The 20,050-nt window shown below is 46.8% G+C and overlaps 1 protein-coding gene across 1 annotated transcript in view; it reads left to right on the plus strand.

Annotated features, from left to right (window-relative positions):
- Positions 1-20,050, plus strand: part of LOC147708719 (uncharacterized) — a 285,914-nt gene that overhangs the window by 228,130 nt on the left and 37,734 nt on the right. Inside the window, exons 16-18 of the mRNA XM_086925767.1 lie at positions 16,670-16,741; positions 18,495-18,584; positions 19,866-19,937. Coding sequence (XP_086781893.1) covers positions 16,670-16,741; positions 18,495-18,584; positions 19,866-19,937 — 234 coding nt within the window. The remainder of the gene's footprint in view (positions 1-16,669; positions 16,742-18,494; positions 18,585-19,865; positions 19,938-20,050) is intronic.

Below are 20,050 nucleotides of genomic sequence, written 5' to 3' on the forward strand. Positions count from 1 at the left end.
GGACCACGCTCAGCGCCAGTCACCTGTTTGACCATAGAAATTAAGGGACCTATTACCTATTCTAGTGATTCCCTGTTTTTTTTATCAACGCCTCATGTAAGCCTTGTCTGGGTCCCCAGTTAGACGCTCACTGCTACACAAATGGCTCAAAATGCTTGTTTTGTGATTTCTTCCTCACTATCTTTTATTGTACCTCTTTTGCTGCTACTAAATTGCCAGAGGCATCCCCTAAACAATTTAAAATAAGTTGTAGTTGTACCCTTAGCAATACCAGATTGCTTGTGTAGCGTGTACTAGAGTTTGCGGTGTTCATAGAGAGTCAGAATATTGATCTGGCCTTTATCACTGAAACCTGGGCAGATTCATCATCTGATCCAGACCTATTATCGGCATTACTCACGGGATTCAGGATACTTAGACATGACCACCCACTAAAAAAGGGTGGAGGGCTTGCATTCATATCCAGCGATCATCATAAAACTATTTTCAATATCTTTCCTAAGAGGTCACTCTGTGAAATTATACATTTTAAAATTGAACTTAATACTCCCTATTCTTCTAATGGACTTCTCATTTATCGCCAGCCTGGGTCTAGAAAAGCCTTTACTGAATCCATTGGTAGTCTCATAGAATTAAAAGCTGACGCCACAGATTTTGCTATTCTAGGTGATTTTACTTTCCATATGGCTAACCCGTTTGATCCAGAGTCTATTAACTTAATGGATCGTATGTATGGTGCAGGTCTAACACAAATTGTACAGGGCTCCTCACACAAAGCTGGGCATCTTCTTGATGGTATTTTCACAGACAATCCACAGCTCATCTGGACATCCTCGCTCTCCTTGACATGGTCTGACCATAAGGCGATCATGTTCGAGATAAATGGCTATCTGAGGCAATAAAATCATGCCCACAAACTGGAAGTACTACTAGACGCCTATGAAGTACTATTGATGCTGGTCAGTTTAGTTCATCTCTTATTCATTTAACTCCATCGGTCAGCCCTGATTCAAATACAGCTGTTCGTAACTACCATCAATGGCTGGACGTATAACTAACTCAGTTATCTCCAGATAAGAACCTTCGTAGCCATAAGACTAATATCTCTGAACCTGGTTTTACAGATGATCTTAGATGGAAAAAGCAGGAATGTAGGGGATCAGAATGTAAATGGAGACTTGAGTATAAACCAGAAGATAAAGAGAAATATAAAATCAATTTTCAGAGCTACAAAAAATTAGTCTAATTGAGAAAAATAAATAATTTGAGGCAAAAATAGAAGGATCTGTTAAACCTCTAAGGAAATATCGCAACAGTTAAAAAACTATAAAAACTTCCAGATCCAAAGAATCCTAATATTAATCAACAATTCTGTAACAAACTAGCCCTTCACTTCCAAGACAAAGTTAAATCTGTCTATGAGTCTTTTCTAGATATTAGTCAAACTGTTGATTTAAACAACAGACTGGCGAAGGACACACATAACATCAGTACCCTATCCCATTTTGGGCCTCTTATGGTGGATCAGACACAAAAGACACTGATGCAGATTAAATGGGGCTCACAACAGGACCCATGTCTGGCCAAGATACTGCACTTGGGGCCCGATGTAGGTAGCCCTTTACCGATCCGAATAGGCCGAAAATACCGATTTTCGGCCGTTTCCGATCGGTAAAGGGCTACCGAGATGTAGGGGCACATTTTTGGTAATTTTACCGAATCGGTATCATTACCGAATCGGTATATTTACCGATTCGGTAATATGTACCGAATCGGTAAAATAATTACCGATTCGGTAATATTTACTGATTCGTTAAAATTACCGAAAAAGCAATGTAGGTAGAAAATTTACCTTTGGCACATGGCTTACAGAATCGGTATTTTACCATGGAATACAAATCCATGGTAAAATACCGATTCCTGTGTACATGCACATCTGTGCATGTACACATGTGCCATGTGACAGACAGACGTGCCCTTAGGGCATGTCTGTGTGCCACATTGCACACATGCCCGTTTTGGGGGTGCTAGAGGGTGTCAAAGTGACACCCCCTGCACCCTTGTGAATTCTTTAAATACCGATTCGGTAAATACCGAATCGGTAATACCTAATCATTCCTATGGGCTTCAAAGCCCATAGGAATGAATGGGCATTACCGATTCGGTATTTACCGAATCGGTAATTAAAGAATTGTTAAGGATTCGGTAACGAATCCAGATGTTGGGACCTACATCTCATTTACCGATTTTGAAATACCGAATCGGTAAGATTCGGTATTTCTAAATCGGTAAATGGGATTTACCTACATCGGGCCCTTGGTCCCAGAGGTGATAGCCACACACCTCACGGCCATGTTCAACAACCTATTTGAAGCAGGATATTTTCCAATAGACTAGAAGATAGGGTCTATTCTTCCATTATTAAAAAAAAACTTAGATACTGAGGACCCCAACAATTATTGACCAATTAATCAATTGCCTTTTCCTGCCAAATTGGTCACAAAAATAATCAACCAGGACTTAACCACCTTTCTAGACAAAACAAAGAGTCTTGATGCCACACAGTTCGGATTTCGGAGTCATCGTAGTACCGAACTTGTGTTGATTACAGCCACAGAAGAAATCAGGCAGATGATAGATAGTGGAGTGAATGCGGCTCTGATCCTCTTGGATCTTTGAGCCGCATTTGATACGATTAATCACGCTCTTTTAAATGGTCACCTTGAATCGATTGGAATCAAAGACATGGCACTCAAGTTTATAACCTCTTTTCTGGCTGCCAGTATCCAGACAGTCTCTCTCTCTGATTTTATCTCACCAGCCTTCTCTTTGCCCTCTGGGGTCCCTCAGGGCTCATATCTGAGCCCCCCTCTATTTAATCTCTGTGTTACCCAACTTGAAGCTCTAATCAGAATCTTTGGCTTTTCTCTGGTTTCGTATGCGGATGACATGCAAGACTGAGATCCTATTGTTTGGTAATAACCCCTCTTTTTAGTCGAACAAATGGTGGCCTCAGGAACTGGGGATTCTACTGATCCCCAGTGGTAAAGTAAACAACTTTGGAGTAATTATTGATAGTAAGCTATCTTGTGAGGGACAAATAAATCACATCACTTCCTCATGTTTTTTATTTTGAAAACTCTAAGGAAAGTGTTGCTTTTCATTCCATTGAGCATACAAAAGATGGTATTTACCACTCTTATTTCATCCAAAGTGGACTACTGCAACAAGCTTTTTATTAATATTCAAAAGCAATATTTACATAAGTTACAAACGCTGCAGAATGCCGCAGTACAGTTACTGCTAGGCATCCCCGAAATATAAATCCACATCTCAAGCATTGATCCATTAACACTGGCTCCTAATAAGTAAGCGCATCCAGTTTAAGACACTCTGTATTGCCTTCAGGTCACAGTAAGGTGCTGGCCCTGAATATTTGATACAGGGTTTTCAACGCTATATCCCAACATGCTCCCTACGCTCATCCACCAGTGGAACCCTTGTAATCCCCAGATTTAAGAAAGCCAACTGGGGTGGTAGAGGATTCATCTCAAGCACAGCAAGGCTGTGGAACTCACTCCTGACAGAACTAAAACTTTAGACAGATCTACTGGAATTCATGAAGAATCTAAAAACTTGGCTATTTAGTCAATAATCTTGATATCTGCTAGATTTTTAGCTTGTCCGTGCCTGCTAATGCCTAGATACCGCATGGTGATTGTCACGTTTTATACATTTTATTTTCATTTCGTAAGTAGAAGAACCTGGAAAGTCAATCTGTATTGGCATGGGCAGACCAAGGTCAGTGTTCTACTGTAAAGTCTGTGCCTTTTTTTTGTTTGTTTTTTAAATGTATTTTTATACATTTTCATAACCCAGTTCACATTGGTATATAGAGCTGAATATACATCACAAACGTGGCTGGCAACAATTGCTGTCACACAACACAATAGCATTATAGCATTTTAATGTTACAGTCAGGGTGTGCACAGTGGGATAAAATAATCTAGAACCATACTATGACAGTCTGCAGAGTTCACTATTCTGAGTGCAAGCGATTACATGTAGGATATTAGGCTGTCATAATCTGTTAATCCGAGACTCATATGGCTTATTATTATTCTTTTTTTTGGGGGGGGCAACCTCGTACAACATACATTCAGTCATTATCCCCAATATCAGCTTGTTTTGCCAACAAATATTGCGCATATAGACCCCAAAACCTTGTAAAAGAGTAAACTCATGGAGACCAGTCTCCTGACTTTCTTATTCAGAGTCTTCGTGTACCCCAAAAGCATTAGTAAAGGATTAGGTGAGAGGGATTGAACTGTAATCCCATGTAATATATGAAAAATGTGTTTCCAAAAGTCCGCCACTGGTTGGCATAACCATGCCACATGCAACAAGCCTGCCTTTGCCTTCCCACAGCGTTCGCAGCAGTCTGTATCCCTAAACCCATATCAAAATAATCTCAGCGGCGTATAGTGTACCCTATTGAGATACTTGAAATGGACCAGTCTGTGCCGTCCATTAAGTGAAATCTTTGAAGGCTTCACAGCAGTAACGCCAGATATCATCAGTGAGGTCAACCCCTATATCATGTTGCCACTCCAGTCGAGCCTTGGCTTATTGCGTATGCTTAAATGCTTGTGACTTGGCATAAATGTTCAAAACTAGCTTGAGGGGGGATTCTGAGCGTATCACCAGCGAGCGAGAGGCTAACTCCAGAGGTTATTGCAGTTTGTCTCCAAGTAAGGCTCTCAATGCATGACGAACTCTAAAAACATGAAATTGTGTGATAGGGGTAAGGTCAGGTATGCCTTCTGCTGCCTCCTCCCAAGTGCACATTCTTCCTTCCACAAACAAATTGCCCATCACGAGTATCCGTAAAGCTCCCAGCGAGCGGCGCACCCCTCTCTCAGCTCTAATGCTTAGCCAATGGCACCATTCCACCGGCATTAGCGGGGAAATATTCACCTGCCTGTTTTCTTAGCAAAACGTGCCAGACGTGAATAGTAGAGTTAACTGAGTCCAGCACACTGCTGCGCCTAATTGGTGCCTGAAAAACACAACAAGGGAAAGGGTCAGGGCTTGCAGCTACCTTTTCTATTTGAAGATGTGGCAAGTTATGTGGGCCGTGGATCCAAGTGTGAGATAATATAGCTCCAGGTCTGGTGGCCCCAGGCCCCCCACAGAATAAGGCAAAGTAAGTATATCCAGTTTAACACAGAGAGTTTTACCAGCCCAAGCCAATTTACTCAACAGGGTCCTTAGTGTTAAAAAAATTGTTTGGGGTACCACCACCAGAATATTAACAAAAAGAAAAAGGAATCTGGGTAGTATTATCATTCTCATCAGTGACACACGCCACACAAGTGAGAGAGGAGGGTTGATCCATCTGTCTATATCTTCCTCTAATTTAGTGATGGCCCTGCCATAATTTGCCCTGAGTACTTGTTCCGCATCGGAGCGGACCTGTATACCCAGGTATCGGACCAGGTCCGACGTCCATTGAAGGGGATAATCTAAGGCTATCTGCACTGTGGCCCAGTTCAAAGAGAATATAATAGATTTATCCCAATACATTTTTAGACCCAATATGCTGCCAAATCGCAACACCTCTCGGATAACTGGAGAAAGATTAGTGTCCGGATGCCGTATGTACAGTAGCATGTCATCCGCGTAAGCAGAGACAATAAGATTATAGTTCTGGAAACGAATTCCCCTATTGCTGTGATACTCACGAAAAGCGCAGATCAAGGGCTCCGCAGCCACGGCGTACAGCAATGGTGACAAGGGGCACCCATGTCTTGTGCCTCTAGAAATCTGTATGGGGAGGAAACAGTATTCCCAAACACACACGAGCTGTGTGGGGGGGGGGGGGGGGGCATGTACTTCCACTCAACGAAATCAAAGGCTTTTTCAGCTTCTGCCGCCTTGACACCTGGTTTAACATGCTGTAGAGCGGCAAAAACTGTTATCATATTGTAGGCTACTGTACGGCCTCGTACAAGGCCCGCCTGCTCAGGATCCACCTAAATAGCCAAAAGCGGGGTCAGTTTGTTGGCCAATATTTTAGCTAAAATTTTAGTGTCGACATTTAGCAATGATAGTGGTCTATAAGAGGAGCACTCTTGGGGAGCCTTGTCAGGCATCAATATGATTGTCATCAGTGCTTAACGCATGGGGGGCGTGGCTAGAGCGCCGATGGTGGAGGTCACCTGAGCGTTCGGCTCCGCGATCGAGCCGCCATTAATCCTGTTTTCCGGGCACTAGGGGCTCCCCAACCCACGAATTGTTGAGAGTGGAGGGACGCTGAGCCGGGAGGCAACATCGGAGAGCTGCGGCGACCGAGTGCCGACGGATCGGACGGCGCCGAGCTCAAAATGGCGCCCGTCCCGTCTTGGTGCTTTTGAGGTGGCCTGCGACCTTGGGCAGCCGGGGATACCGGCAAAATCTTCCTCCCCCTTTCCCCCTTGAGACGAGGTGACACACGCACAGGCTACTTGGGCGGCCGGCAGCATTCGTGAACTTTTAAGCGGAGCCAGTCGGCGACACTGCCCGGTCGGACCCCTGAGACGCTGGGTGACGCGGTGTCGGGGAGAGCGGAGGAAGCCGACCGGAGCTCTATCGGACCCCTGACGCCATTGGCCTCCGCCGCTCCGAGACTCGAACGGGCTGTTCCGCCACTCTGGGTGCTGCGGGATGTCCTTGTGGTCCCCCGGGGGGACGCCTCCCTTGAAGTCCAAGAGATAGGATTGGCGCTGGATCCCGGAAGTGCATCTGGCCGCTACGGCCAATGAGTGGGGACTGATGACCCACGCCGACGAGGTGCCTTGCGGGGAGTGTCGAGCCCACCCTGCACACGCTGGGCGATTGCTGGGCCTGGAGTAGAGGGCTGGAGATCGAACGTGGTGGCGGGAGCGACTGGCCTGGCCTTAGGGGCCTACGCGGCCCAACGTGGGTGACGGAGGAGGCCTGCTGTTGGAGACAAGGGTGGAGGTGGAACGAGGGGGTCGCGGCCTCCGGCGGAACACTGCAGGTTGGTGGTAGCCCTTCCCCCCCTTCCCCGATTTCCTTCCCGCCCGAGTCCGACCCTTGGGGAATTGAAGCCGCCCCACGCTTGGGGCCCCTGCTGTCGCAGGCCATCAAGGAGACGATCCAGGAGGGCCCAGAACACGTGATAATCGCAGCAGGCGCCACTGCTAACTGATCCGAACACTCCTGGCGGATCCTCCACAGACCCGGCGACAAGCAGTAGTGGACCCCAGACACAACTAGGAGCGGAGCAACTGGAGGGGGCGCTGCCCTGACTCGGGGTCCCCGGAACATGGGCACAGTGACCTAGTGGTGGGATCCCTCCCAACCGCCACGCCAGGAGCTGGCTAAAGGGAGGCCGCAGAGGAGACTCATTGGGATGCGTCGACCCACGATCTGAGGTGGGACTTGCTGAATCCTGACTGAAGTTCCCCAACTGGGCGCTCACCCGAGTCAACATCAGACACCACGGACACCATGGGAAAGCCAAAAGGAGCCAAGGGCAATGCGCAGGCTACCTCAGACGCGGAGACGCCAGACAAAGGGGACCAACTAGACCCTGAGACATCACGGAACCCGCACCTCCAACACCAACTAGACAAGATCCTGGCGGCAATAACTGATACGAGATCGGCGCTCCAACAGGATATAGCACAAGTCGCGACAGGCCTGGGACTGCTTAGGGCCGATCATGGTAAGCTCTCGGACAGAGTCAAGGAAGTGGAGAGCTCGGTTAGTACCCTGGAGCCGGCGCAAAAAACACTCTCTGCTGCCATGAAAGACGCTCTGAATCGGATTGATGCACTGGAGAAGAGGGCAGAGGACGCGGAAGGACGCAATAGACGGAACAACATCAGAATAGTGGGACTGCCGGAAAAAATTGAAGATGGGGACATGGTCGCTTATCTGGAAGAGTGGCTTTGGACGGTGGTGGCGACCGAGGGGCTATCCTCATTTTACACCCTGGAACGGGCACATAGGGTCCCATCCAGACCACCTCAACAGGGGCGACCTCCGCGCCCGGTGGTTGCGCGGCTGCTGCACTTCCGGGACAGGGACTCACTTCTTAACAATGCTAGACTGAATGGACCCTTCCAGGTGGAGAACAGTAGGGTTAATATCTTCCTGGATTATACCTACGAGACCCAGCGCAAGAGGGCCTCTTTCCTAGCAATAAAGCGTGAACTGAGAAGCGGGAATATACAGTACTCATTTCTGTTCCCGGCGAGGCTCAGAATCATACTTGACGGCACCACCAAATTTTTTGACACCCCTGACGAAGCGTGTAGCTGGTTGGAACTGTATAGAGCTGGCAAGGACGGCCCTGGATCACTTTTTCCAATGGCTCCGAGAGAGAGGCCACGGCGGAGATCTAGGAGGATCTGGAATGGCCGTAGTAGACTTGGACGGCCCTTGACTTTGGAGACAACGGCGGAACGGCGAGGGGTCTTGGAGATGGTGTCCAGTATGTCGGGGTCCCAAGGAGGGCCCATAATAGAAGACACAGAGCCTGGCAGGCTGGAAGACCGCACGGACACAGAGGAATCTGAGACTGACAGTGTACACCTGCCTACGGTTACCCCGGAGACGGCGGAAGGACTGCTGGATGGTCAGGGGTGATTCCGGGTGAGCCGATTTCAATAAAGGAACGGGCAATGGGAGTGGGGATGGTGTTTCACAGGGAGTGTTTCGTAACATGATAATGGAAGGGTTGTGGGGTAAGACCTACAATAGCCCTAGGTTACTATGGCTCGATCGCACTTCGATAGCTCGGGCAAAGGGCGGCTTCCTGTTGGTGCTCGACCCCCACATTGCCCTTTAGGCAAGCCTGCGGTGACTACCGTCAGGATAGTCTACGTTTTTCTGGGGACAGTTTGGATGGGAACTAGATCGCGATCTTTGGAACCTGTTCTGGGGAGGGTGGGGGGGGGGAGGAGCGGGCTGGGGTTGTTAAGTTTTGTTGGGGGGCGGGCACGCCATCAGTGCAAGGCATCCACTGTGTTTGGGCTGTATAGAGCTCGAATGGAGGGGAAGATGCAGGACATTATGGGACAATGGTTGAACTATCTAACTTAAAATGTATTACCTGGAACGTGCGCGGGCTGCATACTATGTCAAGACATCACAAGATACATGCTTATTTAGCCGCAGGGGAGTGCAAATAGCGCTATTGCAGGAAACGCACCTCACGAAAGCAGAGGGACTGGCACTACAGCGCAGGTGGAGGGGACAACTATACAACACCACATACTCAGCTTATGCTAGAGGCCTGTTGATTTGGATAAGAGCTGCCGTCCCTTTCCAGGTGACGAAACATACAGTAGATCCGGAAGGGAGGTTTGTGGCCATAGCGGGTAAATTGGGAGGTAAAGACATAAACAGCTGCAGCGTTTACGCGCCTAATGTGGATCAACTGGCCTTCTTCCCGACAATGTCGGGTTCCTTGGCCCACTATTTAGTGGGGCCACTCCTGTTGGGAGGGGACTTTAACTCGGTGGTGGACATAGACCTTGACAGATCACACCCCCCTCTAGCGGATTCCCCAACATGCCGAGTAGCCAAGGGTAGACTGGAATGGCAGACTAAGTGGGGACTGACGGACATCTGGCGAGCCCAACACCCACATGCCCGGGACTACTCTCATTTCTCGGGCATGCACGAATTACATGTGAGGCTGGATAGGATCTTGTGCTCGGCGGAACTGGTATCCTCGGCCGTGAGATCCGAGTACTTGGCGAGGACGATCTCCGATCACAACTCGTTATTGGCAGACTTCAGATGTTTCCCGGGCGCTTCCTGTGTCCCAACCTGGAGATTACGTCCTGAAATGTTGGAAGACCCAATATTCCGGAGCGAACTAGAAGATAGGATCACTGATTATTTCGCTGAGAATGAGGGCACGACTGGGGAGAGAGCAACAGAGTGGGACGCCTTCAAAGTAATAGTGAGAGGCTATTGTATAGCTAAGAAAGTGGGGATGCGCAGGGTACTTCTGGAAGACCTCGATAAGGCGGATCGTAAACTTCGTGAGTTGGAGCTCTTACGACCCGGCCGCCCGGAGCTGCAACACCAGACCGCAGCGGCGAAAGAAGCTGTAGCCGTCGAAGTGGAAAGACTGCGTAGTTTCGACTACAAGACTTACTTGACCAGGTCGCTCACGGAGGGAGACAAGTTGGGGGCGCTGTTGGCTTGGTTAGCCAATCCCACTAGGCGCAGCTCTCCCACGGTCTCCATGCGTGACTCTGAGGGCGTGGAGGTCTGCACCCAACCCAAAATTCTCCGCTGTTTCATGAGCTACTATGAGGATCTATATCAAAGTAAGGTGATGGCAGACTCCGCTCCCATTGATATTTTCTTACGAGACCTACCTATCCCTAAACTAGAACCCGAACAGACGAAGGACTTGGGTAAGGACATAGAAATAGGGGAGATCCGCAATGCCATAAAACGTATGGCACGCAACAAAACCCCAGGATTAGACGGGCTACCAGTATAATTCTATGCCACCTATATCGACCTGTTGGCCCCACGGCTACTGGTAGTATATAAAGAAGCGAAATGCCTGGGGTGCCTCCCGGGCACGATGCGTAAGGCCTTGGTGATCCCCCTGCTTAAACCCGACAAAGAGAGCGGTGACCCGACGTCCTATAGGCCATTATCGATGCTCACAGTTGATTACAAAATATTAAGTAGTATCCTTGCTTCTAGATTACTGGAACACATGGGCACTGTAGTACATAAAGATCAAGCGGGGTTCATTCCCAAACGTAACACCGCTATGAACATACGCCAGCTAATTCGCCTGTTGGAGGAAGACCACAAGGATGCCCCCATCCCGTGATACTGTCGATCGACCTGGAAAAGGCTTTTGATAGTCTAGAGTGGGAGTACCTTCGTAGAGTGCTCAGTTGCTACGGGGTAGGAGAGGGATACTTGCGGTGGACGGCAGTGCTCTACGCTTCTGCGATGGCAAGGGTAAAGTCGGGAGTGTTAATATCCCAGCAATATCCGGTGAAAAGAGGAACGAGACAGGGCTGCTCGCTGTCCCCGTTGCTTTTTGCGCTGGCGGTGGAGACCCTAGCACTATCGATCCGCACGGGGCCCACTACGGAGGACTGAGGACATTATCGGGGCAACAGTTTATTTCCCTTTATGCCGACGACCTGTTGCTCTTCCTGGAGGATGCTGAGGGGGCTTTGGCTGGTGCCGATGCCGTACTCACTTGCTTTGGTGAAATATCAGGCCTCAGAGTGAACTGGTCGAAAACGTGCCTATTCCCAGTTCGTAAGGGAGAACCCCAGCCCGACACGCCCAGAGCAATCAGATGGGCACCCAGCTGCCTGAAATACCTAGGCGTTTACATTTATCACTGTCCAGCTGATGTACTGGAGGGTAATATCTCCTGTTGCATTAGAGCGCTGAAGGGAAGTATGTCCTTTTGGGCCACCCTACCGCTGTCAGTGGCGGGACCTATTGCGCTGCTTAAGATGGTGGCGCTTTCCAGGCTACTTTATTATTTTAAGACGCTCCCGATTTGGATCCCTCCCGCCGTATTCCGAAACTTGAGGTCACTGATTGTAGCTTTCCTCTGGGGATCGGGCCATCGCAGAGTGACGCTCACGACTTTGATGAGGCATAAGGCTGAGGGGGTGCTGGCTGTCCCTGACTTCGAGGTGTACTACTTGGCAGCCCAGCTGCAGGTCTACGCTCAGGAGGTAGCACAGGAGTTCCGTGGTCCAGAAGAGGAGCGGGGACTGGGAATACCCAGGCACGTACTCTCTTACATCGCAATGCAGCAGAGGCTGGCCCTAAGGGATCTCACACAGGAGGAACGTACTATTAGATCGTGTTGAAACCGCATGCAGCGAAAGACAGGAACGAACCACCCCTACGCCCCCGAAATACCGGTGGGAATGCTTACAGCATTACCGCATGGCAGGGATTGGTCGCAATTACAAACCTAGGAGGACGCAGGTATACACGTAATAGGTGACCTATACGAGGACGGGGCGCTGTTGCCCTTCCAGGCAATTTCGGACTGCTTCGACATACCCTGGGGCGATTTTCTGTTACACGCGGCGATCACGAGGGCAATCCAAGCACACTGGCAGAGTGGACTTGAGGAGCTGCAGACGTCCATGGCATGCCAATATGTCATGATGGCAGCAGGGGCGAGTAAATCAGTGACGTGCTTATACTTCAGGATGATTAACGAGGGACTGCCTCCGCTAGAGGCGCTCAAGGCCAAATGGGAGGCAGACATAGGGAGGGAAATTCCAGAGACCATATGGGCCCAGCTGATGTGCCGAGCTTGGAAGAGCACGCGCAGCGCGCGGTTCCAATTGGTCCACTTTTACATCCTACACCGAGCATGTCTGACCCCAGAGAAGATACAAAAATACTTTGCTTCAGATACTGCGGCCTGGCCTAGATGCCGGGCGGAACGGAGCAGACCTAGGCCATATGCTATGGACTTGCCCTGCTCTGACCTCTTACTGGAAAATGATAGGAGATACTCTTAACGGGGTGACGGAACAAACTCTGCAGTATGACATGGCAGTGGAGATCATTTATTGGTTTCCGCATACCCCTAAAACGAAAATCACCAGCAAATGTATAGATATGGGTTTGCTTTTAGCGAAACGGGAAATCACGCGGCACAGGAAGGCACGAGTTGGTCCAACGGGCGCTAAGTGGCGCAGTGAGGTCCTTAAATGGGCTGAGGCAGAGAGAACCTTGCGATTCCAGCTAGCGCGGCGGCAACAGAATGAGAGGGCACTGGAATCTGCGCAAGCATGGGAGGTTTTGGTGCAGGCTTTACACGACCACGACACGCACAGTGACACGGACAATGAAGACAACGAGCAGCCTACAACCCCGTAGCACGACAGGTATAATGCATATTGTCCCGACTGCTGAGAGAAAGACTCCTACCTCATACTTTCTGACACACCAATAATGCACCAATGGCATGGGGGGGGGGTAGGGGGGGGTGGAGAAGGGGAGGAGGGAGGACTTTCAAGCTTCATAATAACTTCTTGAGGATCCGATATTGCTGATCTGCTGCTAGGCCTCTGGGATAGTTCTGTTGGGTTGGTTGGGGTATCAGTTCTTTCAGAAAAGCAGACACAAACCATCATTCATAACTGGTCATGACTAGCTGAGCACAGAACCCACGTGTACAGTTGGATCGATATTTGCCGCCCGACCTCCGGGTTGTGGGCTGAATGGCTGTGTAACCGTGGTACCATAGTCTTGTCGCTACCAATGCAGATTGCACTGTTAATGACCGATGTATAACTGTGAATGACTATCTGCAATAAAAACATATTAAAAAAAAATAAAAAAAATAAAAAATCAGTGCTTCACGCATGGAGGGGGCATTATGCCAGGTTCTTCCATCTCCTGGAAGAGTGATCAAGTATGGGCCTTATAAAAGGCCATGGTGAGCCCATCTTGGCCAAGTGCACTTCCATCCCGCATGGAGTTGAGTGCCATACGGATCTCAACAGCATCAAGAGGTCTCATGAGATACTCTCTGTGGCTATCCATCAGCCAGAGTACTTGTATGTATTTCAGGTATTTCACTCTATTTTCGTTGTCTGGGGTAACTTTGGAACTGTACAGGTTCTGATAATATTGGCCAAATCTATTTACTATTTACGCCTGCTCTTTCAGGGCAGTTCCCTTCTCATCTAATAATTCTTGGGTGACTCCAGATTCATACCGTCAGCGGACAATCGCCGCCAGCACTGAGCCCGGCCTGTCTCCCTCACCATAGGATCTGGCCAATGTGTATTTCCCCATGTGCTTGATTTCGCTGTCAGCTTCCCCGTGGCACTCTTCCAACATTATTTGCAATGGTTCTAAAATCTGAGGGTCTCTTCGATCGATCAAGCGCGAGTCCAACACGCAGTTAAGATCCCCACCCCAAATTAGTGGCAATGGGTGGCAGCCCCTAATGTATGTTAAAAGTGAATGGTAGAACTGAGGGTCATCATAGTCAGGCCTGTATGTGTTTAGAATTTGAAAGTCAGCCCCCTACCATGACATCTTGAGATTACAAATCTACCAGCAGGATCAGTCTTGCATGCTTCAAGTTGTATGCCTGATTTGGGATTAACCAAGGTAATTACACCCCTGGAGTGTCAGGTGAAGCCGCCTGCATGGAATGGCCCTGCTAGGTTACACCTCGTGAGCATAGCGCTATTAGGGGAAAGATGCGTCTCTTGCAGCAGCGCAATGTCTACCTCCTTTCTGTTCAAGTACGCCAGAATTTTACACAATTTTCTATGGTCATTTAAGCTCCTCATGTTCCATGTCATTAATCACAGGCTTCTTCTATACCCCTCCCCATGTCCACTGTGCGTCATTCTTCACTTTCACATGTTCTGACAATCCTAGCTGCTATAATAAATGCGGTGCTGTAATCACTCACGCCCAGTGTGACCATGTGAACTGTAACAAAAGTACCAACCCCCCCCACCCACGCCATGCCAACCCCAACTAGGCATAAGCGGCTCATTTCCCCCTCACTAGCAATTACTAGTATATATAGCAAAAAAACTACAATTGTTTAGTAATAAGCACTATTTAACTTGTGACGGTTGAGCGTAAAACGCATTGGGGCAGATGTTACCGGCCATCACTTCTGTGGGGTCCCAAAGGAGGTACTAAGTCTCTCAGGGAGCCTCGTAAACAACTATTGATGGATAGCATCTCTCACTCAATATGATGCTGACTTCCCGTACCAATAAGCCTGGCCTATGCGAGTAAGGGTCCGCAGAATCATACATTTCAGCATAAAGTTATATTTCACAGTAAGGAGGCACTCCCTGAAAGCTAAAGGTCCGATCACCCCAATCCTGCACAGATTATCTACTCACGGAGAAAATCATCATAAAAGTCTGCCGTGCAGTGTTTCTCATCAGTCATTTTCATCAAGTTGTCCATCCGCTCTGTCAGCTCGATCGTCCACCATCTCGTCTTTCCTGCACTTTCGGTGGTTACCAACCACCTGCCTGTATATATCAACAATTGATGTTGAACATTGATACACAATCCTCGATCTGGTATTCTGGGATGAATATACCCCACTTCATGTCATGAAGGAGTGGCACAGCTCTGTCTCTCAAAGTTCTGACTGATATCTTCCTTTACAAAATATTTTATAGTTATCTTCTTGAAAGTCCTGGAGATTGTACATTATATACCCATTTTCAAGACCCATTAAAAAGAACTTTGACTGTGGCCCAGTTCGACAACTTCAACATTGAGGACTCACTGACAAGATTGCTTGAATCCATAATCGCCTCAAAGAAGTCCCTAGTAAGGGACGAAACCCATCTGCTGTACTTTCTACCACATTTTGGAATAAAAAAGAAAATCAAAATTGAAGAACTTCACTCCTGTGAAAATTAAATTTCTGATTTCTGTGCTGTGCACCTGTGCTTCTTTTTTTTTTAGTATTGTTAAAGTTCTTTTGAACTAGCATTGTGATGGTGGGTGCTTATCAGTGTGCACGCAAGTCCCGAAGCTAATATAAAAGGGATGATAAGACAAAGAGTCATTTAGGTTAGATGCTGCGATCAGGAAGGTTCCACTGTCGCTCTTGTCTTAAGCAGTAGAATGATCACACTAAGTAATCTTATTTGCCTGTGTTCCAGGTTCAGTGAAGACTAGAAGCCAGCAGTTGCAATCAGCTTTTTGGCCTTGCTAAAGGGGTGCTAATAGATGTATTCTCCACATGTTCAGTAGTAAAAGCTTCTAATTACCTGTTCTTCTTGTCATATCCCCTCACATACATGGTAGTCAATTAATGGGTTATGCTCTCAGCACATGGTATTACCTAATGTTAACACACTTTGCAGTGGGCAATAGTGGATAATACCTTACAATCAGCTCTAGATGAGAATTCTTAGGACACTCTTCATCATTAGTGAACACATGCATATGGGCAGTGAGATCAGAGTGCAATTACAAAAAAGAATAAGGATGCATGAGTGTAGTACAGATAAATAGCACACAGCGCATAGGCAGGCTGATGTTTAGGAAAACATCACTTGCATATATAAAGATAATCCTCACCTTTATCTGAAAAATTATGTAACTTTCATTAATCTTATAAGTTTACGTTTGTTGTTTTGAATTAGTATATTTTACTAGGATCCACCTCTTTCCATTGGCTATGAACTTGTCCACTCCCTTACATCCTAACAAGGTGAACATGCATCCTTGCTGTTATTTGTCTTTAAACATATTTGTGTGTATTACTTGTCTGCCAGAAAAATACTTCATGCAGTCTATTTATACTCATGAAATGTCTATTGGCAAACTAGCCAAATACACTGCTCTGACACTGGAGATATTAAAAACCTTTAAACCCTTAAGGGTACCATGGCTAAAGATACTTTACAGCTTAATAATATTGTCATCTCCTACTTCACATGATTTACTAGAAACAAGGTTGCTGGCAACAAACTCTGTGTGATCAATGTTCCTACTTATGCTTGGGTGCCACTGAAAAGTTTGATGAGAGTCTTTCATTGTGGTCATGGAAGGGGAGTTTGGAGTGGAAAGTGAAAATGGACCTTAAAGTATGTTTTGCCTAATGCAATTTTTATCTTTACAGCAGCCACAGTGGTTCCCGGCAGACACAATAATGAGCGAGAGCCGAAGCCTCCTACCTTATTCTGGCGAAAGGGTGAGACGGGGCACCAAAGGCCACCATGTGTTTAAGCATTTCCTTCACCATGTGTTTGAGCATTTCCTGTGCCTCAGAACATTTAATCTTTTGGTTTCTATGAATGTGTAGTCGACAAAACCAGCCCAAACCAGTTTCTTGCCACCTGTCTCTCTATAACTAACTACACACTCTCACACTCACACTGCTCTATCATACATTGTCTTATCTTACTGCCTACTGAAGTTTGTTGACTTCAAATGAATGCTGTTTCATCAAGGTTAATAAAGGCTTCTAAAAGATTCTTTAAATAGATGACTATTTACAAAGTACATTTCTCAAGACAGCGTAGTTTATGCAATACTACCATATACTCATAGCCAAAATGTATAAGGAAGATTGTATGTGAATCACTGCTCTTTCGTTTTTGATTCTAACATTACCAGCTGAACTCACCATTCACACTCTCAATATAAAAGACACCACAATCTTCTAGATAAATTATAAATTCCAAGCAAACCTTTGAAACTGTTTATCTCATCACCACCAGAAAGCAAACTTTCTCTTAATGAAGTTGACCCAGACTGATGGCTTGTACAAACTTCAACTGAGCAAAAGTAAATAGACTTTGCCTGGCTTTGTAAATGCATATTTAATGGCAGCACACATCTTAATGTCATTCGCAAGTAGAAATATAGTGTCCTTTACATATATTTCACAAACAAGTCTAAGAGAATTATGATGCCTTTTATAATACAAGATTTGGAATACAACATTTTCAGAAATATCTGCAGTTAATTTGATGCCCTCTGCCAGAGCCACCAAACTCTTTCATCACTCTTACCATGATCTACTGACTTCATTTTAATCTTTGTACTCCTTAATGATAAGATCAGGACAAGGTATTGACAAACCAGAAATGTGTCACGGACTAGTTTGGTAGGAAGATCGAGAATCAAGATTGCATTGTTGAAGCTTAGCACCCAAAGCCGCCATAATACATGGAACTACTCTGCCAGAGTAACTTTTAATGCACGATAAATATTCTTTGGTACATAAGAAGCCTCCTCCAGCTCTGCTGATTTAGGCCCAGTCACTCAAGGAGCTTGTGGAATCCTGCAAGCTTCATAAGATGTTGCTGGACTACCAAGGTCTTAGAGGAATGCTGGAGACATCTTAGGGAAAACACACACATGCGCACACCATGCAATGTGTATCTATTCTGTAGTCTTTTGAAACACTTAGATTATCATATTCAGAAGACTTTAGTGACTGTTGCAGCTTCACACATTCTGAATACACATTCAGGTGCAAGAAAACACCTGAAATGAGATTCACTGAGCTTCGACTCATCAAAACCTGCACAACTAAAAAGGTTTATGTGGACTTCATTATTTCCCAGGGGAGTTTTCCAAAGATGTATTTTGAACAGAGGGATACACAACCCAAAAGAAAGGGACATACTGAGTGAATAGTTGGCTAGCTTCTGTACCCACATGTACCCAGGCATGTATACATATATTTCAAAATATATCTATATATAAATGTATATATGTTATATACATTTATGTATGTGTCTGTGTGTGTATAACTTGATGATATACACATAATACATATATATTCAAGCATGTTTTTGTTATAAAATGGTAGGACAATATTAAAAATGTTACATCCTCAAATACAAAGTTGTGGGCAGAGCAGGAATGTGAGCCTCATTAGTGGAGTCTGGAGTTGGCCTTAATCTTTGCTGAAATCATTTTTGGATTCTTTACAGCTTCCTGTATGCCTTTCTAGACACCGCATGGGACAGAGGAGTTTTCCATTGATTCTGCGCATTCCACATCATATTGCTGGAAGAGTATGCGTAAGTTAAAAACAATTTTAATGGAGGAATAGGAGCCAGGTATTTGGGTGTTTCAGTTGCCCTCCATGCATGTTCTCTAACATTGGATCCACTATAAATGTTATTTCCCACATCCTGCTCTCAATCTATAACTAACCTGACCAGCCTCTAAACAAAGCTGTTCCTAGCATTTCTCACCAACCAATAATACCTCTAAAATTTAGACCATCGTTTTAGTATCTCCACTTGTTGTGCTGTCATTAAGCCCACTTCACTATTCCACAATGCTTCTTTTCTGGCAAATTCTTTCCCCTTTCCTCTTCTTTCCCCTTATGGCTGGATTAGACGTCACTCTTCTATTAGCTTCCCCATTCGATTCTCTGGTACTTCCTCCCTCACCTACCCAACCTACAAATCTAGGGGCCGATTATGATCGCGGACGGACTTGCGTCCGTCCGCGATCATTGAGGAGGAGGGGACGTCCGCATGGGCTGCGGAGTCCCCTCCTGTGCGATTAGGATGTGACCGCCAGGGTGGCGGTCACATCCTCTATTTTTAACATTGCGGCGGGTGCGGCTTCAAGCTGCACCCGCAGCAATGTTAAAAATGCACACATTGCATTTGCATGCAGAAAGAGGCAGGCACTGCGCGGTGCCTGCCGCTTTCTGCATACAAATGCAGGGGGGTACCATAGGTACCCCCCATGTGCACCGCCCACCCCCCCTTCACCTAGGGGGCCCGCAACGGGCCCCCGCAGTGAAGTTACACATGCTTTTCCATGGCGGAAAAGCCGCCGCGGAATAGCATGTTTGCAGGCATATACTAATCTGGCGGACGGTGTCTGAGAGACACCGTCACCAGATTAGTGCTTTTCCTCCGCGGTTGTAAGCCAACCGCGGAGGAAAAGCTGCGGACGGAAACCAGGACCCACCAGCCATCCTAATGTGGCGGTGGGTCTTTGGTGGGTTAGCTGCGGATTTTCCGCATCCTCCAGGCAGGATGCGGAAAATCCGCAATCATAATGAGCCCCAAAGTGTAGATAAGTTCAATAGGCATAGATCTTCATACACATTGGATATTTGTTGGCTCGCCAGTTTTAACCACAACCATATTTCTACATTTACATTCACTTGCTTGTCATACAATTTATGAGATTGCATCCAGTAGATAAAATCACCTTCTTAAACGTGGGCGCTGCTAAACACTTTGATGAGGGTTTTTCTTTATGGGCATGGTGTTGTGTAGATAATGGAAGTGGGCCTTGGAGAACGTTTTGCCTCATGCAACTTTTTACCACTTCAGCAGCCACGCTGGCCCACCACAGAGGCAATGATGAGGCAGAATAACAGCTTGATGCTTTACTCTGGCGAAAGGGTAAGTGACAAAGGATTTTCAAAGGCCACCATGTTTTTGTGTATTTTCTTTGTCCTAGTACATTTTATCTAGTTGGCTTCTAGCAATGGTGGATGGTCTAAAAGGCCACCATG

Source organism: Lissotriton vulgaris, chromosome 6 (assembly GCF_964263255.1).
Source record: "Lissotriton vulgaris chromosome 6, aLisVul1.2, whole genome shotgun sequence".
Classification (NCBI taxonomy): domain Eukaryota; kingdom Metazoa; phylum Chordata; class Amphibia; order Caudata; family Salamandridae; genus Lissotriton; species Lissotriton vulgaris.